Source organism: Rhagoletis pomonella, unplaced genomic scaffold (assembly GCF_013731165.1).
Source record: "Rhagoletis pomonella isolate Grant_MI unplaced genomic scaffold, Rhpom_1.0 Rhpom_scaffold_00012, whole genome shotgun sequence".
NCBI lineage: Eukaryota > Metazoa > Arthropoda > Insecta > Diptera > Tephritidae > Rhagoletis > Rhagoletis pomonella.
The window spans coordinates 8163716-8176197 of record NW_023458566.1 but is presented as its reverse complement, the minus strand read 5'-3'; the positions used below and the strand labels follow the sequence as shown (position 1 = coordinate 8176197).

The following is a 12482-nucleotide window of genomic DNA, read 5'->3' as shown; positions in this document are numbered from 1 at the left end:
TAATTTGCAATTTGTGAGTGATTTTTGAGTTGAAGACTGCGTAAAAAACTAATACAATGAAGTGCTGTGTGTTAAATTGCGACAAACGTCCAGATGCAAGAAGCGTAGATGCAAGTGTAGCGCTGGGACGAATCGCTGCATTTTGTGTACATAGGGCACGGCAAAGCCGTTCCCGAAATGTTTCTCTATTATTATATTAACAGCATTTCCTCACAATGATTTTGTTTCTGCTCCACGCAGCCTCCATTAGCAAGTTAACTAATCAGTCCCGCAGAGATGCTGCTGTAGTTTTCTGCAGCAGCCTTAATTGCAAAGCAATGGAGTGCACTAAAACGTTTGCTGAAGCAGCCTCAATTGCAAAACAATGGAGTGCACTACAATGTTCACTGTTCTTTAATAGATTAGGTGAAAAATGCAATAATTTCGCATTTAGCAAAATTAAAACACGTTTTTCGCAGTAAAGTGAACTGCTTTCGCTGTTTCAACTCGTTCTTCTTCTCGCTCTATTCTTTGTTTACTTGTGGTACACAAATGTCAACGCCCAGGACGGCGCAATCTTGTATTCTATCATTCTTGTCATTTTGACATTAAGAAGTACCGCGGCGAAAATCTAAATTCGCCTTGCATAGTAGAGAAAATGCTGCCACCTGACAAAACTTTCAACAGGGTTGATTCCATTTGTGCGTAGTCATAAGCAGGTTTCCGGTCGCCAATGATCGGAATCTGAACTTTTGATTCCGTTTCAATGCCAAATATTCACCTAATGGAGGTATATTTAGGTAAACTTAACTTTCTTTACTGGAATAATCTTCCTTTAGTTTCTTCGTGCCATTAAATAGTCCGTGCTTCCAACTCCAATAAAAACAGTCTAAATCGCTCTTGTGGGAATTAATCAAAGTGAAGATCGGATCGAGACTGTAGAGTTTACATAGGAAATGCGTCAGAGGCATTGAAACTGGGTCATTAAAAATAATTTGGTTTTAAGAAAAGTCGCACAGTATCGTTTCAATGTTATTTTTTTACATAATTTTTTTCATAAATATATGTTTTTACTCTATCTTATTAAATTCTTTTAAGAAATTTGTTTCACATAGTTTTGTTCACATATTTCGCTAAAATATTAATTTTGAGTAAGTATATAAAACTAGGGTACAAAATGGAATATTTTCATTTTCATTAAATATTTTATACCCCTAGCTGGAATTTTTCTAATTTACTTACACTAATACTAGATTTTTGCTGTTAATGCATTTGTGGCTCGTATATGTCACAGACTTGCTTTTTTAAAACATGGGTCTGTGTCATTCCCTGGACTCCATGAGCCTTAATTTTCTAGTCAGGTTATCTACTTCCAGCCCCAAAACATCCAGATTTTCCTTTGAAAACAGAATATTTTATTTACACAAATAAAAATTTATTAGATGCTGTTTCAACTTACCTTTAATGTTATATTTTTGAGCAACGTATCCTCTAACACTGCCTGCAGTTTCTTATTTATTTCCAGAGATAACTCCAATGTCATACTTTTCGTATCACCTTTTATGCCATTGTATATAGCCGACATTACACCATTGCCATATTTGGCTAACTCGGATTTATTTTGATCACTTCTGGTGGAGGTAAGTGCACCTGCTTGATCGCGCAGCATATAATACTGGACAACTTTGGATTTTTTCTGCAACTCTGCCACCAATGAGAGTGTATGATTTTCAAGAAAATCTATCTTTTCCGTTTGCCGCGCCGAGGCCTGCTGCAAACGCAATATGCGTTCAACCAAATGTTTTTTCGATGGTCCCTTATTTCAATGGAAATATTTACGTAATTATTAATAGATGTATGTATGTGTATTCTAAAATAAAACTACTAGGTACCTGTAAATCTTGCTGTACCGTCGTGACGCTGCTGGCCATTGTTTCTGACTCCGAAGTCTCGCTTGGCCGCCGACTTGTGCTGGGCTGGCTACTTTGACTACTCGTACGACTATGCGTGCGATGTTTTGTGGTTAAAGCAGTTCCACTCTCCCCAAATCCATTGATAGCAGGTGCGATAGCTTCGCTATTTTCCACGGTATTTTTAATTCCATTTCTGCACTGTGAACAATATAGACGTGTAGATGAAGATTCGGAAATTGCTCCGCGCTCTATGGACTTTTTGTATTTTTGCAATTCACGTTGTAGTTCCTGACCAGCAAAATGTTTTATTTTTTTGTAGCAACAAAATATTATAAATATAAATATACTATATAATATGTAAATATTTGTAATATGTGGAAATATGTATTGCTTTACCTTTATTACTGTGGCATGCTTATGCTTAGTCGCCTCGAAATCACCTTCAACATTTTCTAATTTAGTTTTTGTTACCTCGTACAATTTGGTTTTCTCTGAAAGATGCTTGGCAAATAATTGTCTTTCCTCCCGCTTTTTTTCTGCCTCATTTTTCAAATCCGCTAACAACTTTTCATACTTGTTGTCGTAATCTAACTTTTCTTTTCTTAAAATATCATTTTCCGCGCCAATGCCTTGCACCTGAAAAACGAAAAGCAAAAAATCATTTTTGTTAATTGCAAGTTTAACCTCAAATGAGTTCCTGCTTTATTATAAAATCACGTGCATTTGAACATAAGCATTTGACAGCAACCGGACATAGCCTCGGTGGCGCAGTAGGCAGCGCGTAAGTCTCATAATCTTAAGGTCGTGAGTTCGAGCCTCACCCGGGGCATAATTTTTTACAACTATTTTTTTTTTAGCGTGTAAATAGCAAATTTTAACTCGAAACTATTTAAAACGTATTATAAGAAAGTATAAGCGTTTAACGCGTACAAAAATTCATATTTATGCAACTGTGGTGATTGTTAATTAATGCAGTACATATAAAGTATATAATTTATTATTACCTTCGACTTTAACAAACAAATCTCATTTTGCAGGCCAACAATCGATTCACTCATCTCTTTGTTGATACTCAACAGTTCATTTTCTCTTTCACGCAACTGGTATAAATCTTGTTCATTATCATGTAGTTTTTCCCTCATTTCTTGCGCGGCTTCAGAAAGCGTTGTGATTTTCTCTTCATTTCTAAAAAAATACATATGTATATCAGATTTGTAGTGACACATGCATTAGTTAATTTTAATAAACTTACAGTGTGTTTTGGGTTTTCAGCACCTGCAGCTCATCCAATTGACCACGTAATTTTGCAGAGTTCAACATCTCTTCGCTATAGGCATTTTGGAGCGAATTGTGTTCGTCCTGTAAGTGCGCTAAAGCAGTGGAGAACTCAGTTTTCTAGGAATTGGAGAAATTGTTAATAAATACTTTTGTAGTAAATACATGCCAATAAGATTACTTCCAAAATTTCTTTGCCCAGTTGTTCTTGCAGCTGCTTGACTTCCTCTTTTGATTTATTGTACTCTTTGCTTAAGAGCTCCAACTGATCTGTTTTGCTTTTAATTTCATGCTTTAATAAAATCGTATTAGCTTCATACTCCATTTTTAAGTTTTCTGGAAATAAAAAATAAATAAAAAATGTATCATACTGCGTAAATTTTCTTTTTACTCACCATTGGCCTTTTCTTCAAGTTTATTTGGCGCATTTCGTTCCTCCTCCAGCTTCTTTTCCAAAGCCTGAAAGTAAAAAAATAATAACAAGTATAAATGAAGAAAACATTAGAGCCTGAACTCTCACCATTCGCGTTTCTATTTCCATATTCAATTTGTTCGCATGATACTTTAGCTTGGACTCTAAGTGTGTGTAATCAGTTTTTAGTTTTTCACATTCACGTTGATACCTGCGAACTTCGTTGCACTAAAAAGTAGGTAATTCTTTAAAATATCATTTGTGTTAAATTTCGAATAACATTCCAAACCTTTTCGTCTATAACATATGCCATGCGTGATTTCTCTTCATTCAGCGCCTGAAAGCGTATGCTCACATTTTTCACTTCTTTTTTTGCATCTGCTAGCTGCTTCTCCACGGCTTCTTTTTCTTTCTTAGCATCCAGTAGTAATTTTTCTTTCATTGCAAACTTAATAACAGTTGACTCCTTTTCTTTATTAGCCATTTCTTTTTCTTTGCGAAACTATGAAAGGTGAAAAATTAGTTATGTGTGAAATTTGTTTTAAACTTACCACTTACAGCATTCTTTTCCTTATCAAGTATGGCATTTTCGCGCTGATATAATGTTATCATGTTTTCTTTTTGCGTCAGGACAGTCTGTAATTGTTCCAATTGTTGCTCATAACTCTGCCGCTGTCGTTCAATTTGGGCTAAGCATTCAATATGCGCTATAGTATCAGTGATTTGCGACCTTGGCGTGCTCGGCGAGCTGGGTGTTCCGCCAGTAGATGTTGTAGTAGGAACATTGTTGCCTTCAAAGGAGTCGTCAGTTGCCTCTACAGCTACCTCTTCCTCCACGGGTATCGTCTGCTCGGTTAGCGTTTGCTCATTTGAAACAGCTGTTGCCGCAGGTTGCAGCGATGGCATCGATTTCTGCTGTGAAAAAGCTTCTGCTAATTCCCGCACTGGCAATTCGACCTTTGATTTAGCCACGTCTATTGGGGTCTCTTCGTTTTGGAGATTTTCTCCCACTTCATCCCGTGCAACAGATTTTTCACTGGCAGTGCCTTTATCACTTACCGTGTTTTTAGGCGGCTCGATGCCAATTAGAATTTCCATTTTCACGTCCGACTGCTCCATTTCTACTTAAGCTATCGTTAAATGCATATTTTACAAGTATTTGTTTATTTAATTATGTTTTCGCAAATCTTTCACTGCTTTCTCTTCCATGTTTACGCGTCAATGACGGCGGCTAGAGGTGGGTAACTCAGCACTGTGCTGAGTTACTGTGCTGACTCTTAGAACTGTGCCGCACGCTCAGACTCACCTCTGAAAAAATTTGTAACTCAGTAACTCAGTTTATGTGCTGACAATGTATAGCTCAGTGTGCTTCAGAGTCGATATGGTAACTCAGTTGATGTGCTGACACTTGCATAGCTCGGTTCGGCTGCATTGTTTAGAACTGTGTCAATATGGTAACTCAATTGATGAGCTGACACATTCACATAATACGATCTTCCAAAAAGTACCATAATAGATGGCATCAGGAGACTAACCATCAATTGAATATACGCAAATGAACTCACCAGTTGAAATCAGTTTTCTAAAATTTTGCCGGCCAGCTACGAATAGAAGCTAAGGATAACCTTTTCTAAATCGATTTCGATTACTAACATCAACAATAATTTCGATGCACATACCAATTGTGCGATAGCACACTTGTGCCAGCTCACTGTGCTGACTCATTAAAGTGAGTTGGAGTTACTGAGTCAGCACACCAAAATTTACAGAGTTACCCACCCTTAACGGCGGCGTCATATGAATTCAGAGAACGTAATTTAGGTCAATACGGCAACACTAGAAATCAGCTGTGTCGATGTTGACAGCGGTTGACGCAACGTAGCGTAAAGTATTTAGTCTGTTCGAATACATTTCCCGTGCAAAATATCCAGCAGCGACTTGCTGCAGAGAAACGAACGATGCTCTCTCAAATTGGAAAATGTTAAAAAAGCGCGAGCGCCAAATTAACAAAAACTTCCAGGATTTAAGTTCAGCTGATCGAAATTTGGTTTACATACAAAAGCGTGAAACAGAAAATATGAAAATAATATAAACTAATGGCCTTATTTATGAAGAGTAAAATAGATTTAAAGAGCTTTATAAAGGGACATTTTCTTAAAAATTTTCAATTTATAAAGCAGTTAAAGTTTTCTTTAGTTTTTATGAATTTGGGTGTAAAAATTTACTATGTGCAACATTTGCTTCATCACCGCGTAACACTGAACCTATATTAACTTTTCTAAAGCTGGTTGGAACGGCTTCGCGGAAGTTATTGAAAACACCTTCTCTGCCCTTCCTACACCAACCGACGTTCACGTAGGTGAGCGTAAGTTCCGCATGGTTCCACTGCCGCTGCAGCCCGCTTCGTTCCAGACGGATGCCGTTCCAGCTCAGGCGGCTGTTCTAACCGTTGAACGTGACCACCTTCGTCAGGTCGATCCCGGAAATCCCCGCATCAGGGATCTCAATACGGAGATTCGGCAACTTGTGAACGAACATAAGCGGAAGAAGTGGGAGAGAATTTGAAGACTTGCAATTTGGCCTCTGGTGGGAGCAGCTTTGGTCAACCGTGAGGTCGTTGTCCATCCCGACGAAGCGTGACGACAGAGTCGAAATCTCTTTTGGCGACCACGCCTCGCGATGCGCGAGCTATTTTAGCTGATAATTCACACTGTATCCTCCGGCGGACAAGGCCAAACATCGAGTGGCCAGAAGGCTGCACAAACTGTCAACACCCAGTGCGCCACTTGTTTTCATCAGCGGTGAGGTTCAGGTAGCCAACGGGAAGGCGAAAATTGGGTCCTGCGGGAATAGATTATTTAACCAAGGTCCTCAATTTGTCCATGGCCACCCTCATCATTCCTGACAACTGGAAGGAAGGGAGAGTGGTCCCACTGCTTAAACCGGGAAATCCAGCCCCAAAAGGAGAGTCATATCACTCGATAACCCTCATTTCCCCAGCAGCGAAGACGCTTGAGCTCTTCTACTCCCGCACTACATAAACTACCTCACCAGCGAGGCATCAGCATGGGTTCAGTAAAGTGCACAGCCCACCAACAGCAGATCTTAACGCCATAAACACCCAGGTAACTCGTGGTCTTAACCAAAAGCGCCCCTGTGAGAGAACAATCCTAGTAGAGTTGGATCTGTCAAAGGCGTTTGACACCGTCAGCGACTCCACCCTACTAGACGAGGCATTGAGGCTTCCTCTCTCCCACAGCTACTCAAACGGTGGTTGGCGAATTATCTGAGTGGTCGCCATTCGCCAAGGTTTAGAAAGAGGGAAACGCTTACGTAGGATCTATAGTCCGGTTTTCGTGGGCGACAGTGGCCCAAGATGGTAGAATGTCGAAGTGAACGTACTTTCCAACAACGCGGAAAAAGGAAAGGCATAAAAATAACACGCCCAATGTACGTATAGAAGATGATGCTCTAGAAAATGTTCCCTTGGAGTGAATGCTGAGTCATTGGTAGCCCGGTGAATCTATGGATTCCGCAATGAAATAGCCGACTATACACAGACCTATCTGGTATGCACAACTGACGAACATACTACAGTGCTATAGTCTTTAAGAAACGATTAGTATTTAAGTAGGGAAGTTCATATAAAATCGATGGACAATCGGTTAACATTCGCCCGATAAAAAGAAAGACGTTAACAAAAAAAAAAAGATATCGGGACATTGCAAAACTTAAGTCCAAAATAAGCCAAACAGCTTCAAAATTAAAAAAACAACCTACCAACTCAAAACAAAGAATTTCAATAAATAAACATCAAACATGGAGCTTTTTCAGCAAAGTAAATGCATATTTTTCATTCGCCTCTCCTCAGTGTACACATTTCAGCACCTGCTTCCAACAACCTCCTCTCAACCACGCGACTCTGTCGACTTTTCCTGATTTTCCATATTTGTTTGTTATTATGGTTGTTGTTGTGCGCGATACTTTGCGCCAACGCCGCCAAAATTACCACAGACTGCACGAGTTAAACGAAGCAGATTAGGCAGGCGCAATGATGTGGAGGCGGCACGAAAGGGGAGGCGGGCGCCGAAAGCAACAAATCAAAAACGTAAAATAAAAAATGTTTTGAATGCAAAGTGTGTGCGTCGTGAAAAGTTCAATGGCCACGTTCGAGTGAAACGCAGAAATATTTTCCTACCTACCTACATACTTACCGCCCCCGCCGTTCGTGCCACAGCTCTCAGCGTTTCCGCTTTTTCAAGAAGTTTGCGGTCTTTGATTCGATTGCTTGTGCTTATTGCGTTGTTGCTTTTTTCGATTTGTCAGCCATTGTGGGATAAGTATGTATGGAAATGATTTTTCATCTGCTTATAAAGGGTGATGCAAAAAGTTTTTTTTTGTTTAATAAAGTATTTTATATTACTGACTACTTCCATGAAGCGTGGAACTAGATACATATTGTATGGGTGCATTCCAAAACGCCAAAAATTACGATTACACACCACCAGGAGAAGAGTACAGCACTGACGTCAAGTCTAAGAGCAGTGCCAGGCAGAACAGCTATTAGAAAGATTCGGTAAGAAAATGTATGAACAGCTTATTAACCCTCTGCGACTGATGTAGTAGTCTGACACATACCGAAGGTTCGACATTTTTCCTGAGTTTCAATAGCATTGATTACTAAAACGCCTATTATTCGACACCCAGCCAGCAAAATCATCGTAAACAAGCTCGTAATTGGATATTTTCTCGAAGAAAAACCGGATTAAAAATCGTTTATGATAGCCGTTTACGACTCTTTTTCGAGCACTTTTTCGCTTTAAATTGTGCATCGCCTACGAACAGTCGTAAACGGATCGAAAAAGCATTCGTATGCGAATATTTTTACGTCCGTTTTTTAATTGTAAACGAGTCTCGTAAACGATTAATTTACGTTAAAAAATCGTTTTTTTACACTGCTTTATATACTGTTTTTGAATGCTAAAAATAAAGGCAATTAATTCATTCAAATTATTGTAATTCTTTTATTGAACGGAATTATAATTAATAAATATTTATAGTGCCGGATCAAAGTATTGGCACATAGAATTTTTGGCAATGTATGCAAAGTTTTTTACTTGAATTTCTTTTCGCACATTTTTTTTTTGATATAGTTAGTATGATGACCTACTTTCAAATCAGATTTTTGAGAAAAATTCTAAGTATGCAGTTTTATATCCCATTTTATTTTAGTATAACATAGTGCAAGCTTGAAGTTGCTAGAAAACCGCGTTGATTTTTGGCAATTTTTTCACGCAGATTCTTCCATGCAAATTATGTGCGACATTTTTTTTTTGTATGGAAGAAACTGCGTATAAAAAATTGCCAAAAAACAAAGAGGTTTTCTACCTATTCAAGCGTGCACTTTATTATACTAAAATTAAATGGGCTATAAAACTGCGTACTTGGAATTTTTCTAGAAAATCCGATTTGAAAGTAGAACTTCATACTAACTATATTTTTATAAAAAACAATTAGAGAAGAAATCAGAATAAAAAACTTTGCATTCATGGCGAAAAATTCTCTGTACCAATATTTTTTCCCGGCACTGAATATGTGAAGATATTTTCAGATAAATAAATATTAACAAACTATCTATTAACAAATTAACAATTAAATAAGAAGGGTTTAGTATATATTATAAAGTAGCTGAATTTATTTTTTATCTTTTTTGCCGATAGGCTGCCAATTTTTTTCGCCGGTTTTGAAACGGAAATAGAAACTTCTTCGTCGGAGTTAAATTTTTGACGAAAAGCACCTAAGAAAATAAAGTGAAATATTAAACTCCATTGGAAGTCGGAAAATTTAATTAATTAAAAAGTGGTAATAAATAATATTATTATCCGTACTTCTTATTGCCGCTGTCGTTGCCAAACCAATAGCGCTATAGGGTAATTAAACGTTTAAATCTTTTAGTGTTGCTCCGCGCAGCCTGTGAAAGAATTGCAAAACACGTTAAATTAATTTGTATTTTTGAATTACATATGTAGTAGCTACTTACAAGAAGTTGAAATATAAAAGAAAGTGGTAGATCGTCCTTTGCGTTTGCACCAGTCTGTCAATAAATCACATACTTAATAATTTTCTTAAATTTAATGTTTAACAAACTACTTACTTATAAAATATTGTGATTGAAGAAAAATTGTCAACAAAACTAAAATTTTTTCTTGTGCTGACAAATTACTACAAGCCTCTTTCTATTATATTTTTTTTGTTTTATCGTTTACGAGCTTTTCTCTAACTTTTTGGCGATACGAGAATCCCTCGTAAAACATAATGTTCGTAAAATGTACGTTTTCTTGCTGGCTGGGCATATTCTTATTTATATGAGTATTTAAAATATTGATAAATATTGATATTGATTTATTAATAAAAATCTAATATTTTTTTTTGTTCTAGAAAACTGGTGCCCGAGAGACTACACGACAGTATAATATTCGGTCACGCCAGTATTTAGCAGACGGTTAAATTACATACTGAAGAACGACTAAAATGTATCAACGCCGATAAAGAAGTCACCTATGTAACCCTAATTTTAAACCCAAATAAATAAATCTTAATCTTAATTTTAGTTTTAATCTTAATTTAAATCTAAGCCTTAGTCACAATCTTCGGGCCATCCGCTTCCTTCTTCTGACGCTTTTTCGTTTCATTGGAGTTTGAAATTGGCGCTCAAGTATCATGTCGCTAGATCGTTTCATCGATGTTTGCATTTACACCCAACCGAATACAAAGAAACTTCACTTCAATAAAAAGAAAATATCGTTTTCTTCTAAAATATGCACTATAATTACGGTGACCGTTTTGGCGGGACTGTGACGATTGTGCACTTTCGTTATCACAAAGAACTTATTTTCTATTATCTTTGGTTATGTTTTATTTTGTCAAACTGGTAAGTTTTTTATAATTATTTGTTTAGTTTTCTAACTTGAATTCAGTGAAATTAAAAAAAAATAATATGGCGAATATAGAAATAGGGAAGAGAAATATTTAGCATTCCTTGGCTATTCCCCTTTCTTTTGTTTATTTTATTTATCATTTATTTAATGTTTATTATTTTTTTTATAAATGTGTAGCTCGTTATATATAAAAAAAACCAAACTTTGTACAAAAATTTGCAAAATTCGACAAAGTTTCAACAAAATATTGAGTTTTTTAATTCGATTTTTTAGAAACATTCTCAGTGTGCAGTTTTGTAGCCCAGTTCAGTTTTAATGAAATGAAGTGCAAATTTAAGTGATTTTTGGTAAATTGTTTTGTGGAAGGTGTTGCTCATTTTCTCTTTAAAAAAATTGTCGAACATAAACTTTGTATGAAAGAAATTGCCAAAAATCAACGGTAAGTCCAAGCTACTTCGAACTTCCACTTGGTTGTACTAAAATTTAATAGGCTACAATACTGCACGCTCAAAAACATTCTAAAAATCTGATTAAAAAGTTTAGAATTTTGATCAACATTTCTTAAAATTGTTTTTGTTTTTTGTAAATGTACTACAAATTTTGAAATTTCGTTTTACATGGTTATTTTTAGATACTAAGCTATATTTTCGTAAAAAATTAATAAACTTTTTTTAAACAAGGAAAAGTAGCCAAAATTTGCTAAAATATTTTTTCCCCATTTACATTCTCGCCACTGTATATATTGTGTGCATAACTTTTTGCGATAATTCTTCAAGTTTTTTTCTCTTTGTTTTGCCTCAAAAATAAAACTATGTATATTAAAAGATGCTATGCCTTTTTATTATAAAAACAAAATTATATGTTCGGATTCGATGCTTTAGAAATGTTCCGATTTTGGTCCACAGAAATCTGGTCACCGTAAATAATCAATATAACTACATAGATCCCTTTTTATATTTTTCACTATGACCTTTCCAAACGAATCACCCTGTATTCGGCAATATTCACATTGTACGAACCATGTTCTTTTTAATTTATGAGCTATTTTCGATTTTCTTCCAATTGACAAGTCACTGAGGATGTCTTCTGTTCTATATCTAAAAACATACATATGCATGTAAATAAGTATATACATATGTATGCGTGTTGTATGTACAATGTAGTTTAGTTGGATATGTGGAAAATATATTGCCACCCAAAATGATGGACAGCTAGCTAACTGGCAGCTAGTGGTCGATGTTTGCTGAACAATAATCACGACGATGCTAGATCTTTCCTAAGCGGTACTTGTCCATCTTGTTAGCCAAATTGAAAAAAAACTAGGAACATTTAAAGAAATGGGAATGAGTTAAAAAAAATAAAATAAAAATAAAGCAGAAATGTTTAGTGTTTCTCAGTTCAAATACCTCGCCCCCCCCCCCAAGTCTTATGGCAACTCGTCATTTTAAGTTCGCTTGTGAAGTTCGTGTATGTTTGGTGTTGGTGTGCGGCTCTATGTATTAGTCACTCTCGACTATTGGCACAGAAGCGGCGGTATATGCAGAAGAAGACGCACATGCACATCCGATGTAGGCGCTTCTTTTGCACCATGCAACTCACTTGCATTTTAAATAGGTATATTCGAAAAATTTTTTATTTTAAATAGACTTTTATGGTGCTATTTTCTTTGAAATGATCTGAGAGAAATCACCACCATATCCGTTCAAGCTAAAAAGTGTTTTAAGTAAAAATGTGCACTTGTTGCACTCATACATAGAAATATATGTGTGGATGTGTTTATGTTTGCCGCAAGTCAAAGGAAGTTGGTAAAAAGGCGAACGTTGAATTCTTGAAATACATTTGAATCATTCGTTAACCATTGTAACGCTGGATCTCTTTTTTATCTGCCTATTAACAACAAAGTATTGAACTCATTTGTTAACGCAGACTCAGGTGCAACGACACTGCAGTTGAGACAAACAACCG

General features: G+C 36.4%; 1 protein-coding gene and 1 non-coding gene across 2 annotated transcripts; one reads left to right on the top strand and one right to left on the bottom strand.

Annotated features, from left to right (window-relative positions):
• Positions 1-998: 998 nt before the first annotated feature.
• Positions 999-4803, bottom strand: LOC118747773 (coiled-coil domain-containing protein 186-like). The gene is made up of 11 exons (XM_036481900.1): positions 4138-4803; positions 3869-4081; positions 3688-3807; positions 3563-3626; positions 3349-3503; positions 3145-3287; positions 2897-3077; positions 2289-2528; positions 1872-2180; positions 1439-1795; positions 999-1376 (listed from the first exon to the last, which is right to left on the bottom strand). Exons 1-11 carry the CDS (start codon positions 4696-4698, stop codon positions 1302-1304), a joined length of 2418 nt encoding a protein of 805 aa, XP_036337793.1. The 5' UTR covers positions 4699-4803; the 3' UTR covers positions 999-1301.
• On the top strand, positions 2649-2721 carry Trnam-cau. Its single transcript has one exon. It is a non-coding gene; the product is annotated as a tRNA-Met (tRNA).
• Positions 4804-12482: the final 7679 nt, after the last annotated feature.

Coding starts and splice junctions, on each gene's coding strand:
- LOC118747773 (XM_036481900.1), bottom strand. CDS start 4,698: ATGGAGCAGTCGGACGTGAAAATGGAAATTCTAATTGGCATCGAGCCG. Junction 3,078..3,144: donor CTGAAAACCCAAAACACACT/GTAAGTTTATTA, acceptor GTATTTTTTTAG/AAATGAAGAGAAAATCACAA. Junction 2,181..2,288: donor AGCATGCCACAGTAATAAAG/GTAAAGCAATAC, acceptor TTTGCTGGTCAG/GAACTACAACGTGAATTGCA.